Source organism: Porites lutea, chromosome 14 (genome assembly GCF_958299795.1).
Source record: "Porites lutea chromosome 14, jaPorLute2.1, whole genome shotgun sequence".
Taxonomy (NCBI): Eukaryota; Metazoa; Cnidaria; class Anthozoa; order Scleractinia; family Poritidae; genus Porites; species Porites lutea.
The window spans coordinates 7,816,030-7,829,893 of record NC_133214.1 but is presented as its reverse complement, the minus strand read 5'-3'; the positions used below and the strand labels follow the sequence as shown (position 1 = coordinate 7,829,893).

Here is a 13,864-nt window from a genome sequence, read left to right as displayed (position 1 = left end):
ACTGTTGTCGTAGTGGCATTTAATTACGTAATAAACATGAATATATTTTACTTGTAATTGGAGTTTATGTTTTACGCTGTGGAAAATTTCGTGAGTAGCATTGCGTGACTCAGACAGGCTAAATACCCGTCAATCTGAAAGGACCTTAACTCCGAAAGCCAGCTGAAAAGTTTGAAAGCCTACTGTTATGCGAGAGAGTACAAACAACTAGCCTCGATTAGTTTCCCAAAGCATTAAAATACAGTGCTTTTGTTTTGAATCCTTATTTCGCATTTAGTCACCTTGACCTTCAGAACAGCTACGCGGTACTCAGGCTACCTCGCGGCTTCAAAGGGTTCAACACAGTTGCTCTGAAGGTCGGTGAGGGCTAGTGTGACTAGCCTGCGCGCCGCAGACTTATTTCCGGTCGTCGCTTCTCTGACATCTTCATCAAGACAAATATGATAAGCTTAAATATTCACAGCAGTGAATGTGCGCGTTCTTGCATGACGTGCTTTCGAAGGGTTTTATCACCCTTTCTTGCATTTTCATGGTCCGCTACTGGTACCCGTTGTAAAGGCTATTTACTTCAAGGCAAATATGATAAGCTTAAATATTCACAGCAGTAGTTACTCAAATGCTCCAGAACAAAAGCCACCACCGTGAATTGTTTTGACACAAAATGAAAACTGCTACATTATAGCTTTGAATGCGCCGATTAAAACTTCTCCTTCCCCAAAAGTTCTTTTTGGCCCTTTGGGCCTCAGTTAGTTTTGTCTAAAAATAAGGGGCGAGGGGGGGGGGGGGGGGGGCGGCCCCTCCCCTAGATCTGCCACTACCTTAAATGGGGCAAAAAGTATGACTGATAAAGTTCAAATACCTGCAACCAGGGAGGGGTAGCTGAGTCAAGAAAGCACTCAATGATTGCCTCAACTTTTCTGTTAAGAGAAACCTGTCAACAAAAAGGGTTGCATTAAGGCCAATTAACCCAGTTAATTTTAGTGTTATTATTTATCGCCATCTTTCATTATTATTATTATCATTATCATTTTTAGTGTTATTATTGTTATTATCATCATTGGTATCAGTTATCAATTATTTATTTATTTTGCCGCGAATTTGTGGGAATTTATTGCAGTTTTCCAACTATCGGCGAACTCTAACACGGGACGAAAAAAATGGATTTGCACAAATTTGCTCCCTGCAAATATGTTGCAAATATGTAAATACTGAACAGTAAATATATGGCAAATGGTAAATGCCACGTTTGCCTTTTTACACCCCCTGTTTTATGGTATGTAATTGTAGCATTTGCCATCTTTGCCATATATTTTAATACTCCTCAGCATTTACATCATTCGCGACATATTTGCAAGGAGCAGATTTGCGCAAATCCATTTTTTCGCCCAGTGGCGACAACAGGACGGAAACTGTAAGAAAAAGACGGCAAAACGTTGTGTGATATATAGCGAGAAAAAAAATTTCCACCAAACTTCACTTCGCTTCTTTTAACAGGTCTTTTTGTAAAAGACCAGAATCGAATCGATCCTAGTTCGTCGTCTACCATACCGAATCGAATTGCAATTTTTGAATTGGCTAAGCTGTAGATACCGTATTTGGTAACTCTATCTTGTGCCAAAAATCGCCGATACATCGCATCAAAATTCAAGCAGTTCAAAACATAAAACTACGACAAATCGCTATAAATGCGCTAGATCACGAGTCTTTTTTTTAATATAAGAATGTTTTTTTTTTTTCCAGCCCAGGCTGAATATTCTTATTTTTTTCTGTCGATCCTGGGCTGAAATTTTTTCTTCAATTTTTCTGCAATTATAGCTTATGATATTTTCGTTCCAGAATGTATTGGGGTATTATAGTTAGTGAAGGGTTTTTCGTTTTGTTGGCTAGTTTTGCCGTTTTGAACAGATTTTCAACACACAAAACAACATCAGCTAACATTCTTTTCTAAATCTCAGCCTAAGGTTTGTTCTTAAAACATTTTTAAATTTTCGCAATTTCAGCCTCGACATTCTCATAAAATATATTCTTATAAAAAAAAGGAGTGTAGTCCTTCATATTCCTCAGGGATACTGGAGAGAGCGTGACCATCGCCATCCTCGAAGAATCGCTGCTATTCTCTGTTTTCACTGTCACGCAATCAAAAGCAACAACAACAACAATCTTTATTGTGCTCTTGATACAAAAAGTGTTAAGACATTAAAAGGAAATAATTGTGAAAAAAAGAGAGCACAGCCACTCAGAAATAGCAAAAGCTAATCGCGCCGAGTGGCTGGGCAATGCGGAAAAAGTAACTAGATATCAAAGTTGTCATAAATAAACATCATGCTCGCTGACCGCTGACCGTTATCGCTTGCGGCCTTTAACCGGTAACTCCACCAAAAGAAATTACAGGAACAACTTTGTCATGAAAGATATTAATCATCGTGGATAACGTGTATAAAAGGTTTAGTTTTATCGTTTGTCTCATGATTTTCACTTTGATATTGATCGTGACGTTTCGACTGCACACTGCAGGTGTTCATCAGGCGATAGTGTCGATTTACTGAATCGAAATATTTGTACCACCGCGATCAATATTTTAAGTGACAATAGTGAGACAAAGGATAAAACTAAACCCTTTAGGAACAACTTTGTTACAAAAAACTTATTGGTGTTTGGCAAGTTTTACAACCACAAGGTAACAACCAATAAGATGAAACAAACAAATAAAACAAAGCAAACAACAAAAATGCAAACATACGTCATCCATGTAATTGAACAGTTCCTGTAAACAACAAGAAAATACAGTTTAAAAGATTCAGTGTTTATCTCCGGGGGGAGCACTCAACAGAAGTTTGGGTAGGGGTGTGCCGCCGAAGCCATCAGACCCTGATCCTAGCTGTTAATTTCAGATAAAAAACGTTCATTTCACTACCCGACTACCCTGTTTAAGGGCCCGTTTACAGGTGGGGAAGCCCAGGTACGTGAGGTAACCCGCTAAGGTGGGGTAACCCGCCTGTCCACATAATCTCTCATTTAGCGGCACATACCTGGTTAGGCCAAATATGGGAGTGCCTAGGGTTTTACTTCAAGTCTGTATGGATTCGAAATGGCTACCATAAGGCCAAGTGGAAAAAAAAAATAGAAATGCTCTCTCTACAAATTCTTACCATCCTTAGAGGATCATGAGTTCCTCGGTCAAATTTTATTTATAAATGAAACGTCAGATGAAACACAAATTTGTTTTTTTTAAAACAACTTGGTGCGTCATAAGAACTAGCTCTAAATGCTTCGCCAGTTTTTTGAAAAAGTAACGTACGTTATACAGGATTTTAGAATGATTCGTGTGAAAATTAAGCCTTATTGGCCCCAAAAATGAAGCGGGCTGGGACGAGAAACATTTGTTTTCTTTTTAGCTGTTTGTTTGTTTTTTTAAGTTGGCCTATGGATGCAAGGACAAAAGATAGAAAAAAAGAAACTATTTTGTTATTTTACGTTGTTTATTCGTTACCTTGAACTTTTGCACTTCTAAATAGAAGCGAAGGTCATTTTCTAGGCGTGGAAAGCCGTCAGGCTCGCCGTGGGTCTGAAGGTATCGTCGAAAATATTCCATCTTTATAGACAGTCGACCGTGGACGGACTGAAGAACTTTCTTAAAGTTGTCCTTGTCTTCTTTTGTCGGTGCAGATCGGCCGGTACTCTAAACAATTGAACATCCATAAACAGGAATATCATTAAAATTGTTAATAATAATAATAACAATAATAATAATAATAATGCTGATGATGATGATGATGATGATGATGATGATGATGATGATAACCGTTGCGAAGAGCAGTTTGAGGCCATTATAAAGAGGTGGCCGCTGCATAGAGGTTAAAACAAGAGTGAACATTACATCAGCACTGGCAAGAAAACTGGCAGTTATGGAGAGGTGGCCTTTATATTAGTACTCCGAGGTCCGAACGTATTTATATAAAAAAGGAAAATACGTCAGTACGTAACGTCGTTAAAAGTAAAGTTAAACACACCTTGGTCTTTCTTGTTCTTCTTCGGTAAAACTGCAAAAAGCTTTGCGAGCTCTCAAAAGTGTCTGCTTTGTTAAAACTTCCGGGGGTGTTTGGTGTACCCTCGCGCCGGCCACCAGCCTCTTGCGCATGCTACAACAAACAAGGAAGAGAAAGAAACTTTTAATCGTTACTGCACGAAATGTTGCCTTACACTCACTTATGCCATATATAGGGTCAAGTTTAAAGAAAGTTACCAATTTGTTTCAAATTAGCCTTTCCCCATATAAAATGGTCAAACTTACCAACTTCAGCACGAAAAAGGTTTGTAAAGTGAAAAAGAAGGAATTTCTATGTTTTATGTTAATAACGGTCATCTCCCCTGCTAAAAGCCGCCCATACAATGTCAAGAGTGGTAAAAACTGTTTTTATACTTTTAACTTCACCAAACTATATTCAGGTGATTGAGCTTCGATTCGGCTTGATCGCTGAAGTAAAGCTTTCGTCAAAAATGACTTTGACTTGAGCAAAAAAATCTTAGACGCGCATCCTTCATGTTGATACCACCTTGGAAGTCCACATCGTTACAATGTGACTAGCGTCTTTGATTTCGGTCCGCAGTTTTCATGCTATTCATACAAATGAGAAGTGATCAAAACCGATCAGTTGAGTCCAGGCAGCTTCTGCTTTTCGGTGGGGTGGCAAAGTCAAGTTTTTCTCCGAGTAGTAGTCTCCAAACCAAATTCCAAAATTTCAAATCCAAGTTCAGTCGAATTCGCGTGGGAGCCAAGAGAGGATACCGGTAATTCTATCTTGCTGGAACACATCCCGCGTGGAAAGAATTCTTAAGAACTTCTAAGGTTTTCTTTTAGGGATCACGGGGCAGTTATCCATCTTGGTCTTCAGCCTCGGTAGATAGCATTCTCCTCGTTCTACCTGATTCTCCACATCCAACCAAAGCCGAATTCAACAATTGTTCAATGCTACGTTTAAATAGTGGTTATTACCTTGAAGAAACTCTTGAAGTAGGTCTGTACATCACTGAGTACAAACTGCTGCGCCTCTGTAAACATCGGAGAGGTGGGTCTCTCTCCTTCCACTTGGTTGAGTAGAGCCTGGGGTAAACCTACTGACCTATTGAGAAAACAAACGCGTCATACAGGTTTGAGTGATATCTTCTATGGAAGCAACAATATGGACACTTTATTTTGAACGGTTTCCAACCGAAAAATTATGTGTTGTTTTTTTTCTAATAAGCTTATTGAACCTCGAATCTTTGCAATTATCTTACTTAGCAATAGACAAACGGAGTAGAGCAAAGTAGGGTGTTTACCATTTTATTCAGAAGTGGTTAAATAGACACTCGCCAGTGGCGAAGAAAATTTGACCGTAAATTACCAGCCAGATCAGCCTATTTTCTCAATACTATGAGCGTCAGAGGGTTTTTAAGCAAAAACGTTCGAGAAAAGTCTGAATTCCGACGTCCATGATACGGGACGGACTGCTGGCTGGCAAGATTGGGATTGATGCGATTTTGTTACTCACCTTCTGGAAGTAGGGTCAAAGTACGTCCTGCAAAAGAAGGTTAAATGAGCGTTAGTTCATGACGGTGATAATAACTTGAACTGTGTTTTGACACATTCAGTGAGAATATCAATGTTTGGGAAGGTGTCGGGTTTCCCCTCATGTAAGCGAATCCAGGTTTCGGAATCCGGCAAATTTTTCCTTGTGGAATTTGGTATCATCAGCTTTGGAATTCGGAATACAGCTCATACGTCCGTATACCAAGGACTGTTGTAACCCAGCAACGTCTTATGAGGATTCTCTGTTACCTAAGGAATCGGGATCCCTCTAAAAGATTAGAATCCGGAATCCAAGTTCCACTGACGAAGACCGGAATCCAGTACCTGGTATCCGTAGTCCAACACGGGGCAAAGTGGGGACGAGGTTGGGGAGAAGTGGATCAGCAGGTAATACATAGGGGGGAAATGAAATATCCAGTTTCAAAAGCCTGCCCTTTTGCTCTTACCAACCGAGTTGCTTTTCCTACATTAAGTTACCTTTTAAAGAATCCGATCGGTTCACAAACTTTTGAAAAAAATGCAAGAGAAAATCTTCCGTAATTCCTGGGTTTATTTTTGGTAATCACTTACATTAAATCGAAAGTGGTCTTCATGGTGAAAATGGTTATCCAGCCTGTAAAACGCACTAGGGATCAATTGGTTTCTGGCTAACTAACCACCTACCCCTCCCCTAAATCACAATTTTGCCCTAAGTGAGAAGTAAGTGTTAATGTTGACTTAAGGGAGGGGCAGGTAGTCAGTTACCAGGATATTGATTCATTAAATAAATCAAAAGCTTTATTAATACAAAATGTTGTTCACGTAGTATACGATTTGGAAACAAATAACACTTACTTGAAAATATGCGTCGCTTGCTGTGTTTTCTGCATCTTTTTTGCAGGTAAAATAGCGTTGTATTGTTCAACTTCAAGGTACATTAGAAGTTGATTCAGTGCTTGTCGTCCTTCCATATTCTGCACATACTGCTTAAAAGAGGACATAGTTCTGACATAAAAAAAACAAGAGGAGAAGATTAGGTCTGTATTTCCGGTAAGAACCTGCTATATTGATAGTCGTGTAACCTGGTTCCCAGTTAAGTCCCACAATCACTGATGGTATATATAAATTGTTTTTGTTCACTGAAAATATATACGTCATTACATTATTTTTCCAAGTAAAATTCATATTCAAAGTTGAGTTAGTATAATAACTGGCAATTTCTATAATTCCTGAAGCGTGCTGAATGTTATCGATTCTAATCACTTTGGGACACCTCCATAATCCTCTTTTCTTTCGTCGTTTGCAACGCATGCTCAACAGGTGAACAGGAATTATGGACTTCACCTGCCAAAGGAAAGGAATTTGGAACGATCTCTCACCCTTTATTCTCTATAACGTCGACAAAATCCGGAGCAGCAGGCTTAACTGGTTCAGCCTGTTTTTGATTCTCAGCCTCAGAGCCTTCATCGGAATCCGCTGATTTCTTTTTCTTGCTGTCAAATGTTACATTTTTCGAGGTCTTGCCTTTCTTTTTGGCTTTTGTCTTCACTTTTTTAGCCTGCCATAGAAAACAAAATAAATGGAGGAAAGAATGATCACCTTCTCGTTAGCTCAGATGATATGGTGCTGGTCTGTTAAGGAGGAGGTTGCCATTGAGTTCAAATAGGACAATTGCACGATGACGTCATTTTACTACAACTACCAGAATCCTTCAGTTTGTTGTTTTCTAGTTCAATCTAGGGCCATTGTTTTGTAAACCTCAGCGGGATAGCCTGAATTTCAGACACTGAAGGAGCGACTCGAAGTAATGTCTGAAATTTAGGCTATCAGCAGGATTGAAAAAATAATTGAGAAACAGAATGGAAATGAATTCTGGTAGTTGTAGTTAAATGTCGTCAGAGTGAAAATGGCCTATTTCGGCCAAACCAACAGACATCCACAGGGTCTATTTGAGGTAAAATACTGCCTGTGATAAAGACCTTGTCTTAGGTAAAACGTTCGGGGGGTGGGGGGTGGGGGAAACGCTAAGTCTTTGAGGCCTTATGCCATTTATCACATGTCAATAAAGGTTGCGCTTGAATCTGGATTTGTAGTTGTGGTGAATTGTACAGAGCTGACTGTTTTTGTGGAAAGAAAATTTGACCTAGTTTGGTAAGCAGCCTCTCAACACCCATTAAAAAGTGCTTCTGTCCTCAAAACACACTATACTGTGTAATTGGAAACAATTGACGACCCAGTCTCACACTCATCTTCAAAATAGCCTGCGTAGCTGGCGGGATTGTTATGCGCGGGGTATTGGGAAGTGAAACGTAGAGGACGCGGATAAGTGGATAGTCTATCTGATTTGTGCCGTCAATAGGGAGCTTAGGCGCACGCAGCCGGAAGTGGACTTGTTGCATTCTTTAGCAGCGGTTTTGTCCACATTTTTGAGCCAATCATCTCTACAACTTTGGCAGCGATAAGGCATTTTTAACGGAAAAGACCTCACTTTCAACTGTGTTGACGTGCGTCACTCAAAACAGCTTTTGCTTAAGGAAAGTCTTCATCAGCGGAGTTACAAGTACATTAGAAACATTGCGAGGTTTGCATACGCTTAAGCTTTCTTCTAAAGAAAGGAGTGCGATTATGATCACGCTTCAATAAACCGAGTCCCTTTACAATTCAGTTACAGGCTGAAACAAGGGAATCGGCACCAGTTTTTAGCCCACATAATTCTTACAGGGAGCCCTATACCTTCGTTGGGTGCGGTATAGTAATTTGTCTTGTGGGTGATTCTGTCCTTGGAGAAGAGCGGCTGGCATCGATTTCTTCAGCCATTGCTAATGACGTGTACAACCGCCTCTGTCGCTGGGAGGGCGTGGAACCAGGATGTCTGTAAGACATAAAAAATACCACGTTGGACAATAAAACAGCAATTTTTAATAATTTTAAAAAGAAAATAGTTTTAGCAACTTATAGCCTGAGCAGCATGGCGGTTTTTTCGGGCACAAAACTGAGAGGCGAAGTCGCAAAAGCGCGCGCGAGCGGTGAAACCTCGCAGTTTCACTGCCCCCACCTTAGCTTGTTTGTGCGCCCGACCAAAACCGCCCTACTACGCAGCAATTTAGAAAACTTGTGACACAAATCAGAGGATAGAGCCGATTTTTCGTCCCTTGAAGCTCGCCAAATTTATATTGCTAAGTGTCTTCAATCTTATTGAAACGATTTGCCCGAAAATTTACCATGGGCTTTATTGCACAAGAATGCAAAATGTCCACTTCCAGTCGACCTGCGTCGCTCAAAGACGGCTTTGCTTAATAAGCCTCCTAGTATTCAACACCTGACACGGACAATCTTTGATGGATGATGGTGATGGTGTTGATGATGTTGATTGATTGATGATGATGATGATGGTGATGGTGATGGTGATGATGATGATGATGATGATGATGGTGATTATTATTTACTCTGTTAATAAGAGTAGAAGCAAATTCCCTTCTCAGCACGACCAATCAAAAGCACTACCCAGATCTGGATAATTATGGAATCTGGGCTCGTTCCTTTCACGTCATTTCGCGAGGAAGCCAGTGATGGCGTCGCGAAATGTCAGCCTTTTTCTCAGGCTATCCATTTACAAGAAGTATTACCTTTTCACCCATCGTCCTGAGGTAGGGGAGAAATACCGGCTCTTCTCTTCTTTATCACTTGCTGCATCGGACCTGCCGTCAAGAGATCCTTTGCCTTTCAACGGCCTAGGGGAAGAATTAATACATACATACATCTATACAAACATACTTTATTGCATAGCTCCCCCTTGGGGGCTCTTCCGCCATACATACATGAATTGAAATAAGATGAAATAAAATAAACTAGAAAGCTATTTACATTTTGATGATAAAATAACGAATTTCTATAAATAGTAATAATAGCAATACAACATTAATTTTAAAGACTATTTACATTTCAATAATAAAAAACTATCTCTGAATCAAAAAGACATTTTAAAATTCTCTTTTTAAAAGCGTTAAGATTTCCTGTGTCTCTTACATCTTTAGCTATACTATTGTAAAGCTTTGCCCCACGGTAGGTGAAAGTCCTTTTAGCCCACCTGTGAGCCTCAAACGTAAAGAAATCATTTCCCTCTGAACTCAAACGTAAGAGGTATAGTCATTTGTTATCAAACATACTTATCAAACGTCTGTTGTTCGTGTCGTTTAAAGGCTTCCCATGATGGTTCGAGCTTTTTCGACGCGTGGTCCTGTAACAAAAAAAAGCGTCATTTTGGTAGACTGTACTTAGACAATGAGTAGCGTTTCTTAATGCTATACACTATAATTCTTTGCATATCATTTGGCATTATCTACATTATCAGTTGGAGAAAGAGTATCTGAGTAGTTTATGACGACTTCATCTCTAACCGACAGAACACAGTCACGACTGTTTAACTCTGACAATAGACTCCTGGGTTCAAACCTTTCACAGATCTCCATCTCTTTTTATTTGCTCAAGCACATCAGCCTTATAGGACTTTTTTAAGCGATGCTAGTCAACCGGAAGTGGACTGTGTTTCCATTCTTGGGGAGTTGTTTTGTCCAATTTTCGGTCAAATCGTCTTTATGAGACTAAAGACGCTTAGCAAATCAAATTTGGAAGTGTTATGGCAAGTTAGAAGAGAAAGGGGCTAACTTCCGATTGACGTACGTCACTCAAAAACGCCTTTGCAAAAGCTCCCCACTTTAACTTGACCCCGCAAATAGCTACGGTACCTACTCAGTGACTACACCTCCGCCTCTCCTCCCCTCTCCTTCTACAGGAGCGCTCACTCCAAAGAAAGAGAAGAATAGTACCCCTGGGAACGAGGTCAGACACTTACTTGAGCCGGCTTGAAGAATGCCAGCGGTAAATCATTGGTCGAATGGAGAATGCGTTCTAGTCGCAGTCTCTCCGGTTGAAGTAATCCAATACTCATTTCGCACTCTAGTTTTAAAAAAAAGGGAAAAAAAAAGGCAGTGTATGTCATTGCTGTTGCTTAATTAAAGGAAAAACATCACGAATTACAGGTCACTGAAGAAGATCTTTGCTCGCAACTCTCGCCTTGAGCTCGCCGGAAAGCTACGATCGAAGATCCACGGTGGGTACTCGAAACAGCCACCCTAAGTGATTACGCCTACTTCTGCCGTATTCAACCGACGGCGTTGATGCTGCATTCCTAGGGTGGCCTGTGCGAAAGGCGTTAGAAAGGGAGAAGGCAAAGGGAAATCTCTCAAAAGCAGGTGTAGAGAGGTTGCAGTGCGAACTATAGCCTGGCAACCCATCATTTTCACTATAAATGCCTCATTCCACTCTATTTTTGCGAGCTAAAAGTTCATCATTCACGCGCGCACGATTTCCCTCTTCTCGTAACCTTTCCCTTAGTGTCTGTCATATTGTCATGGATTAGATAAACAGCAAGAGAGTAGATGACATTAAACAAACAAAAAACAAACACACACGTCACCAAGGGAGGAGGAAGAGCAGACAAGACGAAATGAAAAGAAATAATCGGCATTTACCATTTGCAATGTATTTGTTAAAAATCGCCCAGGCATTAACCAGTCGAAGGTACCGGTCACCTGACCTCTTTTCAGCAGCGTTGAAATCGGTAACATCCAACCAGAAGAGAAGACAAAAGAGCAACGTTTTGTTATCACTGGAATTACTGAAAACAAAACAAACAAAAATTTAGGATAGATTTAGGTTTCTGGGAAACTTCCCACCTACCCCTCCCCTAAGCCAACATTTTCCCTAAGTGAGAACTTAGTCAGTGTTAATGTCTGCTTAGGGGAGGAGTAGGTGGGCAGTTTTCCAGAAACCTTAATTGTATGATCCGAAATTTATATGGATCGGCTAAATAATCCGGCTCTTTATATATTACAGAGACATTTAGATCCGGGGGGGAGGGGGTACCGCCATATATAGGCTATATAGGTATGGTTTTCAAGCAGTTTACTCTGGCATAGAGTTTATAAATCAGACAGTTTGGGTCTAGAAAAGGGTATTGTTTTCCAGAAAACTGATCCATTGGTTGAAGATTTTAGTCTAGACTAGGGAAACCGGGAATTGCCTCTCAAAAATACAAAAAAGGAGTTTAGTCTAATATTGGGTAGCAAAATTCACTTGAACTAGCTCTGGTATAGGCTAAGGATTCCAGGGTCCCAGCGACACATCCCCACCCAAAAACTCCTAAAGTACCCCCGGGCTTTAGATTCTAAGATGACTACGAGGACGAGATTATCTCTGTACTAAGTAGTGCGTGCGCGTGAACCAGCGTCATTTTGGCGGGAAAACGTGATAGCCGTAGTAATTCTACTACGGGTTTTACACAGAATGTCATTGTGGCGGAAACAAGTAATAAAATGTTTCAATTTTAATCATTTTTCGACCGGGAAAGGGCTAAACCTTCTCCAGTGAATATAGCCGCACCAATTTTTCGGGTGAAAATACCGTAAATCCTCTATTAAGCCCCCCGGGGGGGCTTATTTTTTTCAAGCACTTTTGAGGGGTGGCTTAATAGAGAGGGGGGGCTTATTTAATTTAGCGAAATGCATCAACGGCAGCAAGGTTTCTCGAGGACGGACTTGTGGTTACCGGGCGCTATACTGCTTTTTCTAACAATAAAAAAATGGTAACAATTCTCCACAGAGACACAGAGAACTAGAGCATAAAGTTGAAAAAGTTAAGCACATGAAGTTGGAGGTCATGCGGCCGAAGACCAAAAACAATATGAATTTCCAGCCTCAATAAACCATAACTGATAAGTACATGTTAATTGTTTGTGAAGACTAAGGATGGAGGGGAGGGGGAGGGGGGCTTAATAGAGAGGGGGGCTTAATAGAGGATTTACGGTAATACAATAAAGCTTTCCGGGTTGAATAGTTTTCGAGAAAAAATCTTTTTAAGTCAAATCTCGTACTCGTAGTCGTCCTTGTCCTCAAATCTAAAGCTCTCTAAAAATCCTGCCCTAGGAGCAGGTGAGTCGAATCGAACCCAGATATCACCAAGAAAGCATGCTGGCAGACGAGATTATTAGATGGTGATTACGTATTTTGTCTAAATTAACACCAAGTGCATACCATTAAATATTTGTAATTTAGAATTATAGAGAAACCTTACTTTTCCAGGTAGCGTTTGAACGGACAGCCAGCTTCTTTTTCACCACGAAGTGCTGAAACAAAATGGTCTTCGCTTCTAAAAGAAGAAAATTATATCACAAAAGGGTTCTTTAGAAGCTGCTTTGATCTTTAGCAAGAGCGGTAGAAAGAAATGCGGTCTAAAATTTTAACTACGATTGGCGATCGGAGGACACTAACTATCTCTGCCCCTCTCCAACCCCCTCATTAAAGTCGGCTAGTTTGTGAACGTTTCCCATAAGCATCTTGAGCAGTAACACTGCATTGCTTAGGGGGAGTGGGGAGCGGACGGCTTGGGAGTTTAATGTAGAAGTAGATAGTGTCGAAAAGAGGGGAAATGTACTTTTATAAACCTTTGGATAGATCGGCAAAGTGAAGCAAAGTTTCTCGTCTAATCACTTTCAAGAGCGTTTTCAAATCGATGCGTTTTCATCGAGAACGCTCAGCGTATTAGTGTGGACGGAAAGCCTAAATGTATCGAATGTATGCGTTTTAAAAGGAAAACGCGCTAGTGTGGACAGGGCTCACGTTCAACACTTACACTTCCGGTATTCGACTTAATCTCCTCCGCGCGGACTTGTTTCTGTTCTCCTTTACCATGATGTCACGATTCCACTGGCGTGATCGAACAACCTCTCGGCACCACTCTCCCAGCGGCGGCAACGAATGAGCAAACGATAGCGTTGGGAAGAAGCTGAGGCCTGATGGAGGGCGATTCAGATCATTGAAGCCCATGTACTGGTCTCTAGAAAATTTAAAGAGAATGATTATAAACAGAGCACAAAAATGGCCAATGAGCTAATTAACTAGCCTCCCACTAGGAGAGCCAGAAGAACGCATTGCCTAGGACGTTAGCATTTTTTCGCTCTAACAGATCAGCATAATAATTATTGATGTGCATACGAGATGATTGAAATTGACTATTCAATGACGAAAGTGATCGAAGACAAGATCTTTTGACCCAGACCCCTCCCTTACAATTCATTTTCAAGTTCATTCTTCCCTTACCCAAAGTCACTATTTCTTTCCACGTGAACGAGAAATCTTGGGATCCAGTAGGAACGTAATCTTCTCAGCATGTCATACTGGGTCCTCGCAAATAGGTCCTGCGTCAGGCCGCCATGATAAAGGGCCCTTTCGATTTGTTCCTGTTAAAAGGGAGCCATAG

General features: G+C 40.7%; 1 protein-coding gene across 1 annotated transcript in view; it reads right to left on the bottom strand.

Annotated features, from left to right (window-relative positions):
* Positions 1–13,864, bottom strand: part of LOC140925221 (uncharacterized) — a 41,343-nt gene that overhangs the window by 14,670 nt on the left and 12,809 nt on the right. Inside the window, exons 9-24 of the mRNA XM_073375206.1 lie at positions 13,705–13,844; positions 13,238–13,441; positions 12,680–12,754; positions 11,080–11,225; positions 10,401–10,504; positions 9,715–9,785; positions 9,175–9,279; positions 8,282–8,420; positions 6,928–7,106; positions 6,404–6,553; positions 5,532–5,558; positions 4,994–5,120; positions 4,011–4,139; positions 3,491–3,679; positions 2,741–2,764; positions 860–931 (exon numbers count right to left, since the gene is read on the bottom strand). Coding sequence (XP_073231307.1) covers positions 860–931; positions 2,741–2,764; positions 3,491–3,679; positions 4,011–4,139; positions 4,994–5,120; positions 5,532–5,558; positions 6,404–6,553; positions 6,928–7,106; positions 8,282–8,420; positions 9,175–9,279; positions 9,715–9,785; positions 10,401–10,504; positions 11,080–11,225; positions 12,680–12,754; positions 13,238–13,441; positions 13,705–13,844 — 1,881 coding nt within the window. The remainder of the gene's footprint in view (positions 1–859; positions 932–2,740; positions 2,765–3,490; positions 3,680–4,010; positions 4,140–4,993; positions 5,121–5,531; positions 5,559–6,403; positions 6,554–6,927; positions 7,107–8,281; positions 8,421–9,174; positions 9,280–9,714; positions 9,786–10,400; positions 10,505–11,079; positions 11,226–12,679; positions 12,755–13,237; positions 13,442–13,704; positions 13,845–13,864) is intronic.